General features: G+C 43.8%; 1 protein-coding gene and 1 long non-coding RNA gene across 3 annotated transcripts in view; both read right to left on the minus strand.

The window, feature by feature from the left end:
- Positions 1–376: 376 nt before the first annotated feature.
- LOC129653266 (uncharacterized) lies at positions 377–12,314 on the minus strand. 2 transcript variants are annotated; one of them, XR_008715031.1, is made up of 4 exons: positions 10,953–12,314; positions 9,621–9,680; positions 8,968–9,094; positions 377–651 (listed from the first exon to the last, which is right to left on the minus strand). It is a non-coding gene; the product is annotated as an uncharacterized LOC129653266 (long non-coding RNA). The 2 variants fall into 2 exon arrangements; XR_008715030.1 differs by lacking the exon at positions 8,968–9,094 and having other exon boundaries at positions 10,953–12,265.
- A 3,337-nt stretch (positions 12,315–15,651) lies between these two features.
- The window catches only part of SEC16B (SEC16 homolog B, endoplasmic reticulum export factor), a 43,121-nt gene continuing 38,756 nt past the window's right edge, over positions 15,652–20,016 (minus strand). Inside the window, exons 21-25 of the mRNA XM_055582751.1 lie at positions 19,910–20,008; positions 19,396–19,504; positions 19,182–19,261; positions 17,421–17,519; positions 15,652–16,796 (exon numbers count right to left, since the gene is read on the minus strand). Of these exons, the coding sequence (XP_055438726.1) occupies positions 16,728–16,796; positions 17,421–17,519; positions 19,182–19,261; positions 19,396–19,504; positions 19,910–20,008 (456 nt within the window). The 3' untranslated portion in view covers positions 15,652–16,727. The remainder of the gene's footprint in view (positions 16,797–17,420; positions 17,520–19,181; positions 19,262–19,395; positions 19,505–19,909; positions 20,009–20,016) is intronic.

Consider the following 20,016-nt stretch of genomic DNA (forward strand, 5'->3'; position numbering starts at 1 on the left):
CTTCTGAGTCTTTCCATAGCAAGATGTTTAAGACTGAGTCCAGCTCTGTCTACTCAGTTGGGCCTCTTTTGTAGCAAGGGTTTTAGGAAACACTATTTCCAGACCTGACAAATCATCTTATATTTTAAGAGCATTAGCTGTCCAAGTTTTTTCTTTCTTTCTTTTTCCCTTGATGGGAGGAGGAAAAAGAGAAGTCTTCATGCCCTGAAGTAGAAATAATTATCTTAAGGACTTCAAGACCGCATACTCACTGTTTACACCATTCTGATCAAAGTCAATCATGACTTAAGAACAAACTGTAGCCTTCTATTCAGTATTTCTTTAAATAATCTTTCTGCTTCTCTTTGAGGAAAGAAAAAACTTACAACCTGGAGACTAGTATTAACCATAATGATAATGTTCCACGTTTACATGCTCAAAGAGCTTTAGCATCATTAGACAGTTAATGCATATGACACTTCACTGCACGAGGTAGGTCAGTACTGTTCTTCCCTCTTAGCGACAGGGATCCAGGTGCTGCGAGTTTCAGTTCTCACTGGTACACTTGTCATCCATCAGTCACAGGGCCAGGGCTGGAAACCAGGTTGACAGAATCTCTGATCTCTCCAACGTATGTAGAACTGTGAGCAGCCAACACTTCCAAAAAGAAGACTGTTGACAAAAAAAAGTTTATCAATGAATAACAGGATTCAAATAGAGTGTTTCCATTCTTTAGGAGAGCTAAGATTGTGAATACTTAACAGCACAGAAGACAATGTAAAAACGAAGGGCTGTTGTGCTGTGTGGCATAGACAGTATGAGCTCCAGGGATTCAGATAAAGGAGATGTGATTGAGCAGATGTGTCTGTGCAGAGTCTTTTTTTTTTTCATACCAACCAGAATTCTTGTAGCTCAGAATTTACATGTATTTACATGATTGAAACACATATATGTTCCACCTAAAGAGAGAGCAACTACTTCTGGAGCAGAAGGAAATGTATTACAAATCAGTGTGTTGGCTTCTGTGCTCCTGTTACAGGGACTGACCTGGATGTAAAAAGTCTCCTGTCGCCTAGTGATGGCATCCCTGCATGACTCATGTGGCCCAGCCTGGACCCCTGCTCTGAAGAGTCAAGACAGAGAGGAGCCTCCAGGGCTTCAGGCAGCTTATCATTTGCTGAAATGAGCTAATTCTTTTAAGCAGGCCAGTGTCTCACTTAAAACCAATAGGGTGGTTTCAGTACCATATGACCCAGCAATCCCACTCCTAGATATATACCCTGAGGAGACCAAAATTGAAAATGACACATGTATCCCAATGTTTATTGTAGCACTATTTACAATAGCTAGAACATGGAAGCAGCCTCAGATCAGATCAGTCGCTCAGTCGTGTCCGACTCTTTGCGACCCCATGAATCGCAGCACGCCAGGCCTCCCTGTCCATCACCAACTCCCAGAGTTCACTCAGACTCATGTCCATCCAGTCAGTGATGCCATCCAGCCATCTCATCCTCTGTCATCCCCTTCTCCTCCTGCCCCCAATCCCTCCCAGTATCAGAGTCTTTTCCAATGAGTCAACTCTTGGCATGAGGTGGCCAAAGTACTGGAGTTTCAGCTTTACAATCATTCTTTCAAAAGAAATCCCAGGGCTGATCTCCTTCAGAATGGACTGGTTGGATCTCCTTGTAGTCCAAGGGACTCTCAGGAGTCTTCTCCAGCACCACAGTTCAAAAGCATCAATTCTTCGGCACTCAGCCTTCTTCACAGTCCAACTCTCACATCCATACATGACTACAGGAAAAACCATAGCCTTGACTAGATGAACCTTTGTTGGCAAAGTAATGTCTCTGCTTTTGAATATGCTGTCTAGGTTGGTCATAACTTTCCTTCCAAGGAGTAAGCGTCTTTTAATTTCATGGCTGCAGTCACCATCTCCAGTGATTTTGGAGCCCAGAAAAATAAAGTCTGACACTGTTTCCACTGTTTCCCCATCTATTTCCCATGAAGTGGTGGGACCAGATGCCATGATCTTCATTTTCTGAATGTTGAGCTTTAAGCCAACTTTTTCACTCTCCACTTTCACTTTCATCAAGAGGCTTTTGAGTTCCTCTTCACTTTCTGCCATAAGGGTGGTGCCATCTGCATATCTGAGGTTATTGATATTTCTCCCAGCAATCTTGATTCCAGTTTGTGTTTCTTCCAGTCCAGCGTTTCTCATGATGTACTCTGCATATAAGTTAAATAAACAGGGTGACAATATACAGCCTTGACGAACTCCTTTTCCTATTTGGAACCAGTCTGTTGTTCCATGTCCAGTTCTAACTGTTGCTTCCTGACCTGCATACAGGTTTCTCAAGAGGCAGATCAGGTGGTCTGGTATTCCCATCTCTTTCAGAATTTTCCAGTTTATTGTGATCCACACAGTCAAAGGCTTTGGCATAGTCAATAAAGCAGAAATAGATGTTTTTCTGGAACTCTCTTGCTTTTTCTATGATCCAGCAGATGTTGGCAATTTGATCTCTGGTTCCTCTGCCTTTTCTAAAACCAGCTTGAACATGTCCACTACTAGATGAATAGAAATATAAGTTGTGGTACATATACACAATGGAATATTGCTGCTGCTAAATCACTTCAGTTGTGTCCGACTCTGTGCGAACCCATAGGAGGCAGCCCACCAGGCTCCCCTGTCCCTCGGATTCTCCAGGCAAGAACACTAGAGTGGGTTGCCATTTCCTTCTCCAATGCATGAAAGTGAAAAGTGAAAGTGAAGTCGCTCAGTCGTGTCCGACTCTTCACAACCCCATGGATTGCAGCTTACCAGGCTCCTCCACCCATGGGATTTTCCAGGCAAGAGTACTGGAGTGGGGTGCCATTGCCTTCTCCAAATGGAATATTACTCAGCCATAAAAAGAAACACAACTGAGTCAGTTCTAATGAGGTGGATGAAACTAGAGCCTATTATACAGAGTGAAGTAAGTCAGAAAGAGTAAGATAAAGACCATATACTAACCTGTGGTGGATTCATTTTGATATTTGGCAAAACTAATACAATTATGTAAAATTTAAAAATAAAATTTAAAAAATAAAAAATAAAAAAACATTAATACATATGTAATCTACAAAGATGGTACTGATGAATTTATTTGCAAGGCAGCAATTGAGAAATAGACATAGAGAACAGACCTATGGACCTGGGAAGAGGGGAGGAGAAGGTGAGATGTATGGAGACAGTAACATGGAAACTTATATTACCGTATGTAAAATAGATAGCCAATGGAAATTTTCTGTATGTCTCAGGGAACTCAAACAGGGGCTCTGTATCTACCTAGAGGGGTAGGATGGGGAGGGAGATGGGAGGGAGGTTTAAAAGAGAGGGGACATATGTACACCTATGGCTGATTCATGTTGATGTTTGACAGAAAACAACAAAATTCTGTAAAGCAATTATCTTCAATTTAAAAAATAATAAATAAAAAACAATAGGGTGGTTTCAGTGAATTTTTTTTTCAAGACAGAGATAAGTTAAACCATGGCTCGAGATTTTGGGATCTCACAGACTAATTAAACTTCCCCTCTTCATCCTCCCAAAATGCAGGGGCTTAGGATCTTTTTGTTTTGCCAAGTAAAGGCCAACAAAACTGGTGAAAAGTTTGCAGTGTTCTGGCTCCAGCTGTGTTTGGAAATCTCCAGGTTAAATGCTCTGTAAATTCTCTGATGGCTCTTAGTTCGGAGATCTCATTTGCCACTTTACTATTTGTAGGCAAATTCAAGGAAAACCACGCCTCACACCTGTTTTGCTCCTTGAAACCATGACAGGTAGGCTGCCTGCAGAGGTTAGTCTCTGAGAAAACAAAGACTTTCATCCATCCACCAACCCGCTCATTCATTTGTTCATTATTTACAGAGTACCTACTAAACAGGGCCGCCCTGGTGGCTCGGTGATAAAGAATCTGCCGGCAACGCAGGAGGCTGCCTACAATGCCAGAAATGTGGGTTTGATCCCTGGGTGGGGAAGATCCCCTGGAGAAGGAAATGGCTACCCACTCCAGTATTCTTGCCTGGGAAATCCCATGGACAGAGAAACCGATGGGCTACAGTTCATGGGGCCACAAAAGTCAGACATGCCTTAGAGACTAAACCACCACCACCACCACTGACTAAACATTAGGGATTATTTTAGAAAATGGAGAAGCAAAGAAGAATTTTCAAGCCATCATGAAACAATATTCATCACACCATTATTTACAATAGCCAATATTTGAAAGCAACCTAAGTATCAATAGACTGGATAAAGCACACAGGATATAGATACAGTTATGCAATGGAATATCACTCATCATAAAAAAGAATGAAGTCTCGCCATTTGCAAGAGCCTGGATGGACCTAGATGGCCTTTTGCTAAGTAAATTAAATCACATAGAAAAAGATAAATATTGATACCATCTGATTTCACTTGTATGTGGAATCTAAAAAAGAAAACAGAATATAACAGGAGCAGACTTACAGAGCACAAACCGGTGATTGCCATGGTTGAGGGGGCATGAAGATGAGTAAAACAGGTGAAGGAGATTAAGAGGTATGGCCTTCAAGTTATAAAATAAATAAGTTACAGGGATGTAAATGTACTGCATGGGGAATACACTCAATAATATTAAAATAACTTTGTATGGTGACTGGTGGTAACTAGACTGATCATGGTGATCATTTTATAATTATGAAAATATTGAATCTCTGCTTTCTACTGGAAACTAATGTAATATGATCATCATACTTCAATTAAATTTAAAAAATGAAACAAAAAGATAGAGCTGCAAAGTGCAGCAAGACCCGAAAACAGCAGTGCCAGGGCCAATGTAGGTACAATCAGAGAAGAGGGGGTTGGAGGCACAGGGAAGCAGAGGTTACATGCACCCTCTTCATCCTCCGAAACTTCCATCTTCCGTGGTACACACCCTGGCAGTGATGCTGACAGCAGGCATATCTTCAGATAAGGCGGACAAAGATGTATCCCACTGTTCTAATTCTGGAACTGCTATGCCACCTCATTAATATGTGAAAATGTGTTAAAAAGCTGCTGATAAACAGCTGCACAGAGGCAGAAATAGTGGCTCCCATCACATTTGCAAGCTTTACTGGTGCTCAAACATGGCACGAGAAACGAAGCTTCGCCTGCATGTATAAACTGGGTAATTTGCTGTAATCCTCCACTTTATTGGTAGACATTTTGCCATATCATGTCTCCCCAACCACAGTTTAAGGGCACTTCTGATTTACACAGCTCTGTAAACTGCCTCTTCCTTAGAAAGAACTGTCAGCATTGTCTCAACATTCTGATTTATCAATAAAACGGAAGATTGCCTTGCTTGCATGCAACTGCACAGTTTCTAATAACTGCATTTCTATTCAGTCAGAGAGCATTTGATTAAGGAATTAGATACAAGTTATATATAAATCAGTGCAAGCCCTGAGTTGACTGAAATGTTGGAAAGTGCACTTCTCAGGCGAGGGGAGTAAAATTCTCCCCCAACCCGGGAGCACATCGGGAGTAAGGAAAGAGGCTAGTCTGAAATGTGATGGCAGAGATTTTCATCTCTCCCAGGCACCGCTCCCCAAGGCCAAGGGTAAAAGCCTCGCGTTTACCTTACCTTGGGGATGGCCCTGCTCCATATTTCTCTAGCGACACTTCCTGCTGGAGGAAAAGTCCCCAGCGATCCTCATTTCCAATTACCTCCTTTCTCCCCCCTCCAATTCCTTTCCAGTGACAGATTGGTGGCCTCCCCAGGTGCTGCCTGAATGCACCCTGTACAGGGGACAGCAACACTGAGCTTAATGAACTGATTCCCAGCGTGTCCCTACTTAGACCCAGACCTTGGAGGTGATTCCCATCCCTGACTTCCCCTCATCTGCCCCCACCCCACAGAGGAATTATGGCCTGTTGGGGGACCTTCTCTTCTGTATAAATATTAAGCTGTTTTCTGTTTGGACCAGGTGGCAGCTGCTCCTTCCCTTCTGGGTTGGGGATTATGTATTTGTGTAATTTTTATATTGTGTTTGTTTTCTTGGCAGATGGCTTCCTTCTCATTATTGGTGTGGCGTGGAGGGGAGAGGAAGGGTGTAACTCTAGGGGTGTGTTCTGCTTGATGAAAGGCAGATAATAAAAAGGTGGCTTTTTGTAAAACCCACAGAGAGCAAGACTATATAATTTAACTAAACATGAACAGCCTCAGATCCTGCAATTATCCAAACAATCTCCATCCAGGCAGCACTTGGAGCAGGGCAACTTAGAAATGGGCTTTCCCTTCTAGAAGCATTTAGTTGATTCTCCTGACACACACATCTCCTTTCGCCTGGCTCCCGTCCCACCTACCCACCCTCCGCGCCCCCTCCCAACCCCATGCTGCATTTGCATGCAAGAATGCAAAAACAAGCTCCGGGTCAGGATGTTGCCACATCTAGAAAATGTGAGTGTTTCCTGGCAGTGCCAAGAGTAGGGGTGGGGTCTTAGAATTGCAAATGTAGCATTAAGGTAAAGCCCTTGGTATAAAATTTGACCTAATTAAGACACTACCAGGGCAAAGCATTCCAATAGCAATTACACAGGTTGTAAAGGGGGTGAAGTGCCTTCTAAAACCAAATAATGCTTCTGCCAGAAATAAGCACCCCTGAGGGTCAAATGAGGAGCTGTCAGTGCAGAATACCAGGCGCCTTGACCTCAACCAGGTACCTCCCTTCCATCAGCTGCCATGAAGGCTGTCTGCTGGGAGTCTCTGCAAGGAGCCTGGGCTCCCCCTCCCAGCGATCTCTATCACCTCTTCCACGGACAGTTTCCCAAAAGTTGTGATAATTCTGATTTGCACCCCTTGCCTCCCTTACTAAGCTATCATTTATTTATGGATTTTTTTTTTTGAGTGTTTCCTATGTACTGAGACCCGTCTCGACTCCAAAAGATGCAGTGAGTGTTAGTTGCTCAGTTGTGTCCAACTCTTTGGACCCCACGGACTGTAGCCTGCCAGGCTCCTCTGTTCGTAGGATTCTCCAGGAAAGAACACTGGTGTGGGTAGCCTTTCTCTTCTCCAGGGGATCTTCCCGGAGATGGGTCAAATTCTAACAATAGGATGATCCTTCATGGCAACCTCTAGGCCAGAAATAATTTGTAAATATTTTCTTACAGTTTTCAAGTACTCATAACGAGGAAATATTCATTCAGGTCTACTTTGAATACTGAGCCCTTATTAGACATAGGCACTATGAAAGGTTCTGGAAATATAAAGGTAAGTTGTATTAGCCCTGGCCCTGTAAAGTCACAAGTCTAATGAAAAAAACAGACATATGCCTAAACACTTAAGATCATGAGTAGTGTTCCTCAGTTACAGATGGAAAACAGAGGAACAGAGATTCACCCTTGATGAGACAGAAGTGTCAGACTGGGGATAACGTTCAGTGGTCCTGCTCAAGTTTGCAGGACAGATTCAACCACTTTAAACTAAGTGAACAGAAGGTAAGGGTCTAGGCTCTGGGGCCAGACTGCATAGGTTCAAATCCCCGCCCCCCACCCCAAAATACTGTGTGATCTTGGGAAAGTTACCTAAATTCTCTGTGCCCGCATTTTCTCAAGTGTGAAGTGAGGCTAAATAAAGCCACCTGCTTTGAGTTATCTTAATGATTAAATAAGACAACATACATGAAGCACCCAGCACCTAGCTTTCTGAGCTCCATCGTTAGCTGTGCAGTGCTGTCCAAGTTATTTGAACTCCATGTTTAATTTCTTCCAAATACCTGCTTCCTTTATGTTAAGAGAATTTAATGAATGTAAACATATGAACTCAAGTAACAACACCTAGCACAAAATCTTAGTTATTATTATTGATGTTTTTATTACTACAGACACACTCTCGATGTACTAATAAAACAGCTTTGTATTTTAAATTACGTTCTCATAGTCAAAGGAAAAGACCATCAGCCTGGAAATCAAAACTTTAATTAAAGGCTTCCCAGGCGGCACTAGTGGTAAAGCATCCGCCTGCCAATGCAGGTGATGCACAAGTTGCAAGTTCAATCACTGGAGGAGAAAGTGGCCACCCACTCCAGTATTCTTGCCTGGAAAATCCCATGGACAGAGGGGCCTGATGGGCTGCAGTCCATGGGGTCGCAAAGAGTCGAGCATGACCGAGTGACTGAACACTACACACAGGAAAACTGACTAACCTCTCCAGTCCATGGTCTTTGCATCGATAGTTACCCCCTCGAGAACCTTCCAGTCACCTCCTTCCCTGGCAGGCAGTATCAGGGCCCTCGGCAGCACACTGCTACCTCCTGGAGCAATCGCTACCTTGAAATATACTTGTTCACTTGGTTTCCCATCCCATCCATGAGCTCTTTGAGCTAGTCCTTTTTTTCACCTATCCATTCCATAAGTGTAAGTAAGTAAGTGTCAGCCGCCCAGTCGTGCCCGACTCTTTGAGACCCAATGGACTGCAGCCCACCAGGCTCTTCTGTCCATGAGATTTTCCAACAATATTGGAGTGGATTGCCATTTCCTTCTCCAGGGAATCTTCCTGACCCAGGGATCAAACCTGGGTCTCCTGCACTGCAGGCAGATTATTTACTGACTGAGCCACAAGGGAAGCCCATCCATTCCATGAGAGGTCCTAATTTATTTGTTGAATGAGCAAATCCAAGTTTTTAGCTGAGAAGTTTGGGGACACTGAGAGATTCAATTAATTTACTTAAAATCACCAGTTTAGCTAGTGGGAGATGTGAGCCTAGAACTGGAAGTCTTCTCCTACTGTGGTATCTTCCCCCAAGACCACAAAGTCAGCCTCTATAAACTGAGTGATTCATTTGAAGTGAACATTTTCTTTGCAAACCATTTTTTTTATTTTAGGGTTTTAACATCAATTACCTTCAAATAGCAAGCCACTCCAGTACATTTAAAAACTAATTTGATTTAGCAAACGTCAATGTATCTACAGCTTGTTGTTCAAGTACCTGTTGCACAAAGCAAGTAAGTGTAGCTGGATCCTGACTTGAGATATTAACTGAGGTGCATTATCAGGATGACTAACACCATCTGTGAGGTTGGGGCTGGTATGTTGTTGTCTTCAAGGAAAAGCAGCTGAAAAATTACATAAAGAAGTCACACGTGTAAGGCTCTGATTTGTTCTCAATTCATGAGTATTCATCCAAATATTCAGAGAAGTATTAGAAATAAATTCTTATAGCCCTCAACTCAGATTATGTCTACTCCAGGACAATGAGATCTCCTTGTGATCTCAAATCATGATTGTAGAACACAAGGACAGTGAAAAATAAACAGTGATCATCATCCTCTATGTTCCAAAATGGACTTTTAGAACTCAGAGACAAGTTTTTTAAAAGTCCAGATTTCTAAGAAGCCACACTGGGGGAACATAACATCCTAGCTACAGTTTTCTAGCCCTAAGTCTGGATTTATTGACCTAGGATCTGTCATATCCTATTCTGGTAAATAGGACTCCATGAATATCTACATACTATCAGCCACTTGGAAGATGCTTAAAGGAGGGGCTGTCTTCCAGATAGGCAGCAACTGTGACAAGGAAATAAAAGTCTAGAAAAAAAGGTAAAAAGAGACACACACACACATCACATGCACTCCTCACCTTGGACCCTTCCCTAAGAGAGTTCCACTGCAATAGTCGGTCTGTTTCAGCTTCAGGATCCTGGAAAAGGCAGGAGGAAGCAAGCAGGTGTTCTGTGATGGCAGTCTGGCACATCTAAATCAGACCATCCTCCTTTCCGATGCCACTGTTCCCTGTCCTTGTCATCATAGTGCACCACGACCCTTGTTCCTTCAGGCTTCATGCTTGCCCCCTGCAGCTTAATGCCACTTTACACTTGAGCCCAAAAGTTTGAATTTACTATTCTACCTACTAGCAGTAAACTTCACCCTGATCTTAACCGACAATAGATGGTACCATTTGAACATGTTACATATTATATTAGCTCTTAAATTATATAAATAGATGAAACTCCTTATTATTAAAGATATCAAGGTAATTAAGTTTTTTGAATATATTTTTAAGTACAACTGTTCTGACATTAAGCAGCAATTTCTGTGTTCATGTGTCTGTCTCCCTCACTAGACTATGAGTATTTTTAGAGAGAAGACCCTCTTGATGGGAAAGCAATACAATGTCTGACACATCATTCAATTAATATTTGATGAATAAGTGAACAAATAAATGTATATATGTCCAGGGACAATGTAGCTCAAAGCCCAGATTCTGAGGCCAGACTACCTGGAGTCTAATCCCAGCTCCATCCTTACGAGCCAAGTGACCTTGGACAAATTGCTTAAACTCTCTCTTGAGTTTTCAGGTTCCCCATTAATAAAGCGTTGCAATACTACTATACAGGACATGACTAAGCACATACATACACACACACAGAGTGTATGGCATAGTGTCTGACACAAAGTGTTATCAAATGCAAGTAACTGTGCCTGACCCACAGTGAGGCCAAACAATATCAAAATGTCAGGGTTTGAGGTCCAGGCCTTAGCTACAAGGAGGGGTCCCTGCATGGGCCACTTATCCACCCAGGAGAATTCGTCCAGCACCAGTCTTGGTCCTCCCGCCAGTGCCCAGGCCTGGCTGAAGATGGGTGGTGAACTGGCAGGACCCTCAGGGCCAGGTCCCCAGACCCTGCCCAGCCACCATCACTGTGGGAGCCAGATGCCCAGGGCCCAGCTGGCACCTCAGGCTTTTCATCTGAACTGGAGAGAATCCTTTGTATAGAACCAATAGGAATACACGTTGTAGCAAATACCAGCTCACAATGGCCCCTCTTTGAGAACAGCCCCAACCAGAGAGATACTCTGAAGTACAATGTCCTTACAACTTAACCCTGACCTCTGGCCACTTCCCAGGTGACAATTGATCTAAGCTGGACCAACTTTTGAAACTTGGAGAGAAACCGGTTAAAGCTGTTACCTTAAAGTCTGTGTCCGTACACTCCACTTGCTGAGGCCTCCATGGACTGTGGGTTTGCGGGAAAGGTTCGCTGCTGCTTCCAGGCCTGTGCCCGGCCACGGTGAGGACTCTGGAGCTCTTCAAGACCCCGCCCTCAGCCTGTCCCCAGGCTGCCCAGCTCATCCACCGGCCCAGAGGCTGGAGGGCCTAGAGGGCCCCGGGAAGAAGGCCTTAATCTGCACTCTCTGCCACAAGGACCACTGGGAGGCTGACTGTTGGCCACGCTCAAGGTCTCCTGATAAGAATTACAGACCAACGGCTGCATGCTCACTCCACTCCTATTACATAAGTACTCAATAAATACATATCTATTGTTATTGCAATGCAGAATGTCTGGTCATCATAGCTACCAAAAGATTCCAAACATTTAGCGGATTTAATCCCCAACTCTGGTCAAAAAAAACCCTTTTTGTGAGCCTTCATTTCACAAGCTGAGACATGATTTAATGGGTTTCCAAAGCGTGGAAGAGTTCCAAGCACAGGTGGTGGTGAGCAGCTGTTTTCCATCTCCGCTGAGGACCAGCTGAGAGTCTTAAAGAGCCACATGAGCAATTTGGGTATAAAGTACTAGGAATACCTTCCTAATGTTTGAGAGTGTGAAACTCTACACTGAAACCTCAAGAGAAGCCATGGAATCCTCCTCTCTAGAGATTCTTTAAAAATGGGACACTGAATCGGCTCTAAGTTGGATAAAGACCAGAAAAGCATCTCACATTAAAATAACAAGCAGTTTGCATGGGTCAGTCAAGTTTGAGTTACGCTGCTATTGACCTAGTTCCTGTGAAGTACCATTACCTAGAGATATACATGAAAAGAAAGAGTATGGGAAGCAGACTCCTCTACTAAGTGGGACTGCAATGAAAATTGTTGAACATGCTCTAAATCCTCATTCAAAATAACTTTAAATCTCATTAAGAAATCACTTCTGAAGGATCTGAATGAATGGTACCTGGATTAAGTACCTCATGAGAGAAGGCACTGTTGGGGGTTGTGTTTGAGGCAAACTCAGCAAAGTACCTAACATCCTGTTATATTCAGACCACACCATATGCAATTTCCAGCTTAAGATGGCAAAAACAAGAGGGGAAAAGGCCACTTTCATTTCACTCTCTTAGTGGAGAAAGTGACAAAAAAACCCCTGTGAGTGGAGAGACCCAAACTACACACCTATTATTCTTTCCAAGCTCAGGAGTGTTTTACATATTTTCTCTTGGGAAGAAAATATTCTGATTTTAGTAAAGAGGTGGAGGCAGTCTTCTGCTATTCTTGGTAGCTCAGAGGAAGAAACCAAAGAGAAAGGTGATTTCTAGGGTGAAAAAAAAAAGCTAGCAGAGGCTTTGATCCTGAACAACCTGAAGCTTAAGTTAGGGCGAAAGAGGAGGCTGTATAGGTGACTGAGGAAGCAAGGCTTGTTTGCAGTTTTATAGCCACATAAGTGGATTAGACAGAAGGCAGGAATGGTGATATGTGATAAAGACACTTAAATGGAATTTAACGGTTTATTCTCTTCCAAATTACTGAACATTAGGTTTAAATGTTTCCATATAAATATTAAATTATATGTATATAGCAGGATTGCAAATTTGCACATTACCACTCTGTTTTTTAAGGAAAATGTAGCGCCTTTATTTCCTATAACTATTCTTCCTCCAAGTTCACACCCCATTGAGGAGTGTGGGGCAAAAACAAACTTGCCAATTAATAATATCTCAGTCTCTTCCCTTTTAAAGAGTGTCTTTGGGTAAGTCTTTTTTTAAAAGAGAGAAAGATCTGTTTATTTCTTCTCTCCAAAATGAAAAAGAAGGTCTGCGGCTGACACAGCCAGCCCTTCTCCCTGCAGGTGGCTGGTCTGATCCAGTCCTGACTTGGCATCTGCTGGGGCACAACGGGTCCCTTGTGACCTTTGCTGCACAATCATTGCCTCCAAGAGTCCCATGGGCACCAGGTTGCAGGGACCCGGAGGCTCTGCCTCAGACCATGGTCATCCCCAAGGCCAGGATGCTACAGCTCCCAAGCGAAAGCCAGCTTCTCCTTGGCCTGCAGAGGCCTGCAGCCTCCCAGGAGCTGTAGGTGAGGAAACAGGCCACAAGCCCCAGTGTTCTCAGGCTCCCTGTTCCTGGCAGCATATTTCTAGCACAGCCTGTTCTATATCCCCAAGCTTTTATCTATATAGGAGGGAAAAAATATCTTGTTCTTACAGTTGCATTTGCTTTGTTTCACAACTGGTTTTAACCGCTAGAGCTCTAAAACAATCATGACCTTTAGCAACCTCACCACCATCACCACCACTAATAAAAGCTGATAAACTACTAAGACCTCTGAGTGACCCCAGTTCATCAGACCCTTACTGCACTCAACTGAGGGTTCCTTCCTTACCAATGAACAGCAGGACTTGTTTTAACCAACCACACACCAATGAATGGATGCATTCTGACTTTGCTGGAGTACAAGCTTCCAAACATGAATTAGCATAAGTGCCACGGCCTCCTCCCTTTCCACTGCATAAAACCCTCTGATCTTCCCCTCAGAAAATGTGTCCGCTGCTGCACGCACTACTTCCTTTGCCTGGAAAGTAACTAAGCTCAAGGCCTACTTTGTTGACACTGTAGTCACTGGTTTTCCATGAATAATCCCAACAGGAGGCAGAAGTGAAAAAACACAGGCATCTTTGCCTTCCTCTTAGGTCCTCACTCTCTTCCTCTACAGTGTTTCTTTTTATGAGATAGGACTTCCCCTGTGTCATTGTTCCTGGGGGCACTAAGCCACATGGCCTAACATTGGTTGCAGCCGGGATGCACGGAGAGAAACCAGCTTCGTCATAAGAACACCTATTGAAAACTAATTTAAATTTATTCTTCCCATTACATATCTGCATCAAGAAGGAAAAATCTCATACGGATGGCCTACAGGCACATGAAAAGATTCTCAACATCACTAATTATTAAAGAAATGCAAATCAAAACTACAATGAGGTATCACCTTCATACAGGTCAGCACGGCCACCATTAAAAATCCTACAAACAACCAAAACTAGAAAGGGTGTGGAGAAAAGGGAATCCTCCTACACTGTCGATGGGAATGTAAGTTGATGCAGCCACTACGGAAAACAGTATAGAGGTTCCTCAAAAAACTAGAAATAGAGTTGCCATATGATCCTGCAATCCTGGGCATATATCCAAAGAAAACTATAATTCAAAAAGATTCATGCACCCCAGTGTTCACTATTGACAATAGCAAGACATAGAAACAACCTAAATGAATGAATAAGGAAGATGTGGTACATATATACAATGGAATATGATTCAGCCATAAAAAAGAACAAAATAATGCCACTTGGAACAACATGGATGGACCTAGAGATTATCATACTAAGTGAAGTAAATCAGAAAAAGAAATACCATATGATATCACTGATGTGTGGAATTTAAATATAACACAAATGAACTTATCTATGAAAGAGAAACAGACTCACAAACATAGAGAACAGACTTGTGATTGCCAAGGGGAGGGGGGAGGGGAGAAATGGATTAGAAATTTGGGATTAGCAGATGCAAGCTATCATACAGAGAAGGGATAGACAATAAGGCCCTACAGTACAGCACAGGGAATTCAATATCCTGTGATAAACTATACAGAAAAGAAGATGAAAAACCAGGTGTGTGTATAAACACACACACATATATATACCTGAATCACTCTGCTGTACACTAGAAATTAACACAACACTGTAAATCAACTATACTTCAGTAAAATTTTTAAGTGAATAAAAATCCAGTTTAATCTGGTAGGCAACAAGATTAAGGCGATTTTACTTATTAGATTGTACACTGATAATTTTTTAGAAACACACACATATAATGTGTAGCATGTACTAGGTACTTTTTTAAGAGATTGACTCAATTCTTCTGCCGTATGTGATGCCTCATGTGCTTAGTCATGTCCAGCTCTTTTCGACCCCATAGACTGCAGGCTGCCAGGCTCCTCTCCTGGAGCCTGGAGTCCATGGAGATTCTCCAAGGAAGAATACTGGAGTGGGTTGCCATGCCCTCCTCCAGGGTCCTATGTGGTAGTACTATTATAATTACTATTGTAATTATAATAATTGCAATAGTAATTAGTATCCTCATTTTATAGAAGAGGGAATTGAAGACAAGAACAATTAGATTACCCTGTCCAAGATTACAAGGTGAACTGTGGATGAGCCAGGAATCAAGTCTCAACAATTTGGTGCCTCTGAAACTCACAAATGACTGACACTGTTCTGCCACTGGGTGTCAGCACACCAAACTGAAGGGGCTTCGGTCTTTAGGAAGACAAGGAACAGCACTCACTGAGGGCCTTCTAGAGGCAAAACACTTAACAGACATTTCCTAATTTAATCTGAGAGATGAACAAACTTCTTAGAGGACAGAATGTGCAACATTTAGGTAACGGAGTAACTAACTTTCATGAGAGGCGGGTTTGTTCTTTTTTTTTTTTTAATTGTAAAAATAATGGTAGACAAGTTAAGAGGATCAGTCCCTAGATTCTTCATTAATTAAGGGCTTCTTCCAGCTGTCTGCACCTTATCACCCAATGAAACCATTATTAGAAAGACCTCAGGGAAGAGACCACGCAGTGTGTACTCTCCCTCTGCAAAAATCAGCCAGAGACAAGCAACTGCTATAAAATTATCTGGTTTAATCGCTATCAACATCAGAACTGTAGTACATTAAAGTACAAAACCTGTATGTACAATTACACATGCAAAGAAATGTTCTTTGTGAGGAGCGATTTTCAACAAATCTGACAAACAGCAAGAGTCATTCCTATTGGGGGTATGAAAGGAGAAATGGAAATTTCCGAGAGGGCCCCCTCCTCCCTCAGGCTCCTCTGACCCTCTGAACATCAATTTGCAAAGGCCTGAGGGAGGAAGGGAAGTATTAACAATCTCAGACACTCGATCCTCCTCTTATGCAAGGGGTGAATTTTTAGGGAACATTTTCTGTCCTTTATTACACTGATGTTCCATCCATTTGCATCATTAGGTTCGGTAGTTACCATGACAATATGATGCCTACAGCAATCTAACTTGATAGCCAGATGCCAGAATGTGAAAAAATAGGACCAGCTAAGAAAGTGAGAGAAATATAATTAATCTGAACCACATTAAAAAAAAAAAATGTGCACAAACCAAAACCAAGAAGGAAACTGCCGAAATGTCACCCAAGAGAGAATGATGACAGGAAACAATGATCGAGTTTTCAAGATTCAAAAATCCTTTGCTAACTCGAGCCATGAATTGGTCTGTAACTAAGGCTGTGGAAGGAGCCAAAGTTAATCTAGAATATTGCTCTGAGTGCCTCTCCCCCAGTAATTGCTGCTGCAGAGTCCAGTGCTGTTATCTTCGATTCCCGCAGAGGAATTCTTAAGCCCTGATTTTTCCAAGGATCTACAGCCGCATCCTTAATGCTGCCACCATGGCATTCCACTCCCCTCCAGACTGATGATATACCCAGCTTTTCCACCTGATAAAGTCATTTCCACCATCACTGTGAAGCTAATCTTAAGAGATTGAACTGAGCTGCGTCCTGGGAGACCCTGTCTCTTTGCTTCCTCCATACCCAGTGGAAGCAACTGGCTAGCAGAACCCTCTTTGGGGCCCAAATATGGCAGAGGGGCTGGGAAATTAAGAAACAAGAACAACATAACAGTTGTGCTTCAGGGAGACCAGCCTGGGATGGGTGGTCCTTCTCATCATGACTGGGTTGGATAGCGGCGCTGAGCTAGGCGATTTGGCCGGGTCAGGCTGGTAACCGTGGAGAGCTGGAAAAAGACAAGCACAGCACGAGGTTATAACCTCAAGCATGACTCTGCTGAGGGCTGACTGGCTGGATTGAGCTTAGGCATCCTGAAAGTCTAGAACCCTTCAGGAGCATTTGGCTTCCCATGTGGTATTCTCATTATTCACTTTCACACAACACCTTTACCTCTTAAATAAGGAGAAAGAAATTTGATTTTATGAAGAAGAGAAGCCAATAACACGTCCGAGCAAGCAGTCTGCCTCAGATCATGCAGAAGCAGGGAGTTTAGTTTCAACCAAAGTTTGCAATGATCCCCTCACCCTCAGGACACTGCTCTGGTGCAACCACACAATTAACACCGACACAAATTGTCTCTCTTGAGTCTTAAGACTTATGAAAGGTCAAGAGCAATATTAATAATAGTGACACTGACTGAGCATTTTCAGACTGCCTGATTTAATCCTCATAACTATCCAGTGAAGTAGTTACTACTAACCCTATTTTACAGATACAGAAACGGAGACTTACAGAGGTTAGTCATTGCTGAAGAACTCAGGCATAGTAAGTTGTTATCAGTAAGTTATAAACCAGGGTCTCCTTCACTCAGAACCATGCTCCGAACCCCTCTCCCTCAGGACCTCCTTACCTGGGGAACCTGAGATGGGTTGTAGAGAGGAACACTCCCTTTCACAGAGGGTGGGGGAAGCAGAACACCAGCATTGACGTAGAGCTCAGTGGAAACACCCTGTGATGGAAAATAATAGGAAATCCTCTTAGTCACCACTTCCTGGATTCTAGACTGTCAGGGGCTCCCCTGAAAATCAACTTTGGTCAAGAGATGCAGTCCCTGGTGATGCAGTGGATGGGAACCCACCTGCCAATGCAGGGGACACAGGTTCCATCCCTGCTCCAGGAAGATTTCACAGCAACTAAGCCTATGCACCACACTGACTGACCCTACACGCCTAGAGCCTGTGCTCTTCAAGAAGGGAAGCCACTGCGATGAGAAGCCCATGCACTGCAGCCAGAGAGGAGCCCCTACTCACTGCAACTAGAGAAAAGCTCACATAGCAGCAAAGACCCAGCGTAGTCAAAATAAACAAATAATAAATAAATTTTTAAAAAAAATTTAAAAGAAAGATGCAAATGTGATACAGCTCAGGGAATCCTGAGCAAAAAAACAGTTCCAGTGGGCACAGCCACCCCGGAGCCTGAGGGAGCTTTGCAGAGGCTCAGGTGCTGCTGTGTGAGAAGAAAAGGCCACAAAAAATGTACTAATAGCATCATAAAAAGTAACCTCATATTCCTTGAAAAGCCTAAAATACTACAAGAGTGCCATAACCAGGCCCCAAGAAATAAAATTGTTTTCCTAGCAACTGGCATGAAATCCATACTGGATAATTCATCAAGGCTTTATCACAATCCTTGCAAGGGATACTGGTGAACTCTAGCTCCTACTGGGGTCAGGGAAAGAGGACATTCCCTTTTTTCATTTCATTTTTTTTTCTTTTTGGCTGTGCCTTGTGACATGTGGGATCTTGGTTCCTCAACCAGGGATTGAACCTGTGCCCCCTGCACTGGAACCACAGAGTCTTAACCACTGGACTCCCAGGGAAGTCCCAAGGCCACTCTCTAGACATCACATAAGGAAGCAGTGGTGGGCTAACTCATGTTCCTGCCCCAGACTTCTTGTCTTGAAGTCCTAACCCAGAGACCTCAGAATGCATTCAGAGACAGGGTCTTTAAAGAGGTGATTAACTACTGCACAGCTCAGGGAACTGTATTTGGTGCTCCATGGTGACCTAAACGGGAAGGAAATCCAAAAAAAGAACAGATATAGGTATACTTATGGCTGATTCACATTGCTGTACAGCAGAAACCAATACAACATTGTAAAGCTATCCAGGCAAGAATAATGGAATGGTTGGCCATTCCCTTCTCCAGGGGATCTTCCTGACCCAGGGACCAAACCCTTCTCTCCTGCGTTGCAGGCAGATTCTTTACAATCTGAGCCACCAGGGAAGCCCCATACTCAATAGAAATTAAATTTTTTTAAAAAAGGTGATTAGAGTGGGCCCTAACCCATTATGACCGGTGTTCTTGTAAGAAGGGGAAATTTGGACATAGACACACACCAGGGAAAGACCACATAACAGGGAGAACATGGCCATCTACAAGCCAAGGAGAAACCTACTTTGCGGACACCTCCATCTCAGCTCTCCAGCCTCCAGAATTGTGAGGAGATACTCGTCTGGTGTTTAAATAGCACAGTCTATGACACCTTGTTCTGGCAGCCCTAGCAAACTACTACAGAAGCTTTATCCATACTCTCCACAAGTCAGGCCCTCATGGGGCAGCACCTCCAGCCCCCATGAAAGTTCAGTCCACACACAGGTGGGCTGCTCACCTCAGGTCCCGACAAGCCTCCACTCCCCAGGCCCTCAGCTGTCCCTGCACCAGATGCTGACCCTCGGACTTCATCTCCACCTAGGAAGCAATGAGTTGGGGGGTGTTCCAACTACTCAGGACAGAGGAGTCCCCACTCCCAGAAGGCTCCCCACCAAACCCTGGAAACCGCTGAGAGGACCACAGCGGGCCCAGAGGATAGGAGGTTGGCATACCTGTGTCCCTGGAGAAGGCACTGGCACCCAGCAGAGACTGGGGATCTGGGGAAGGTGTCAGTGAGAGGCTTGGGCTGGGCTGAGGTGGAGACGCTGCCCTGGGCATCTCCTGCTTAGTGGAGAAAGGAGGGTGGCGCTGATGGTCCACACGTCCATGCTACCTGCTTGCATTCCTGCAGCACCCACATGGCGGCCTCCACCCTCAACCAGGGCTGGCCTCCTCTCCACCACACTCCACTCTTTATACCACTCCTCTGCTCAATAAGCCAAGTCACTGCCGGCTCTCGAAAGTTAAAATTCTACATCCTAACTTTTAAGGCCTTTTGTCATCTGCCTCTCCCCTCACTGGACCAATCTGTCTCCCACAACCTCCCATCACAAAACCAGTTTCATCCAGACCAGGGTGGAGAGGCCAGCTCCAGGCGCTCCTGGAGTTGAGGAAACTTCCTCAGAAGGGGCCACAGAAGAGGGAGCTTCCCTGCCCAGCCCCCCGCAACCTTCCATCCGAGGGCACCTCAGAGTCCGGGCTGTCGGATGAGTCTTCATCTCCAGAGGGGGATGCGTTGTGGGTGGGCTTTGAGCGGAACCAGCTGAACCAGCCAAACCCTGAGCTCTGGAAAA

This window comes from Bubalus kerabau, chromosome 5 (genome assembly GCF_029407905.1).
Source record: "Bubalus kerabau isolate K-KA32 ecotype Philippines breed swamp buffalo chromosome 5, PCC_UOA_SB_1v2, whole genome shotgun sequence".
NCBI lineage: Eukaryota > Metazoa > Chordata > Mammalia > Artiodactyla > Bovidae > Bubalus > Bubalus kerabau.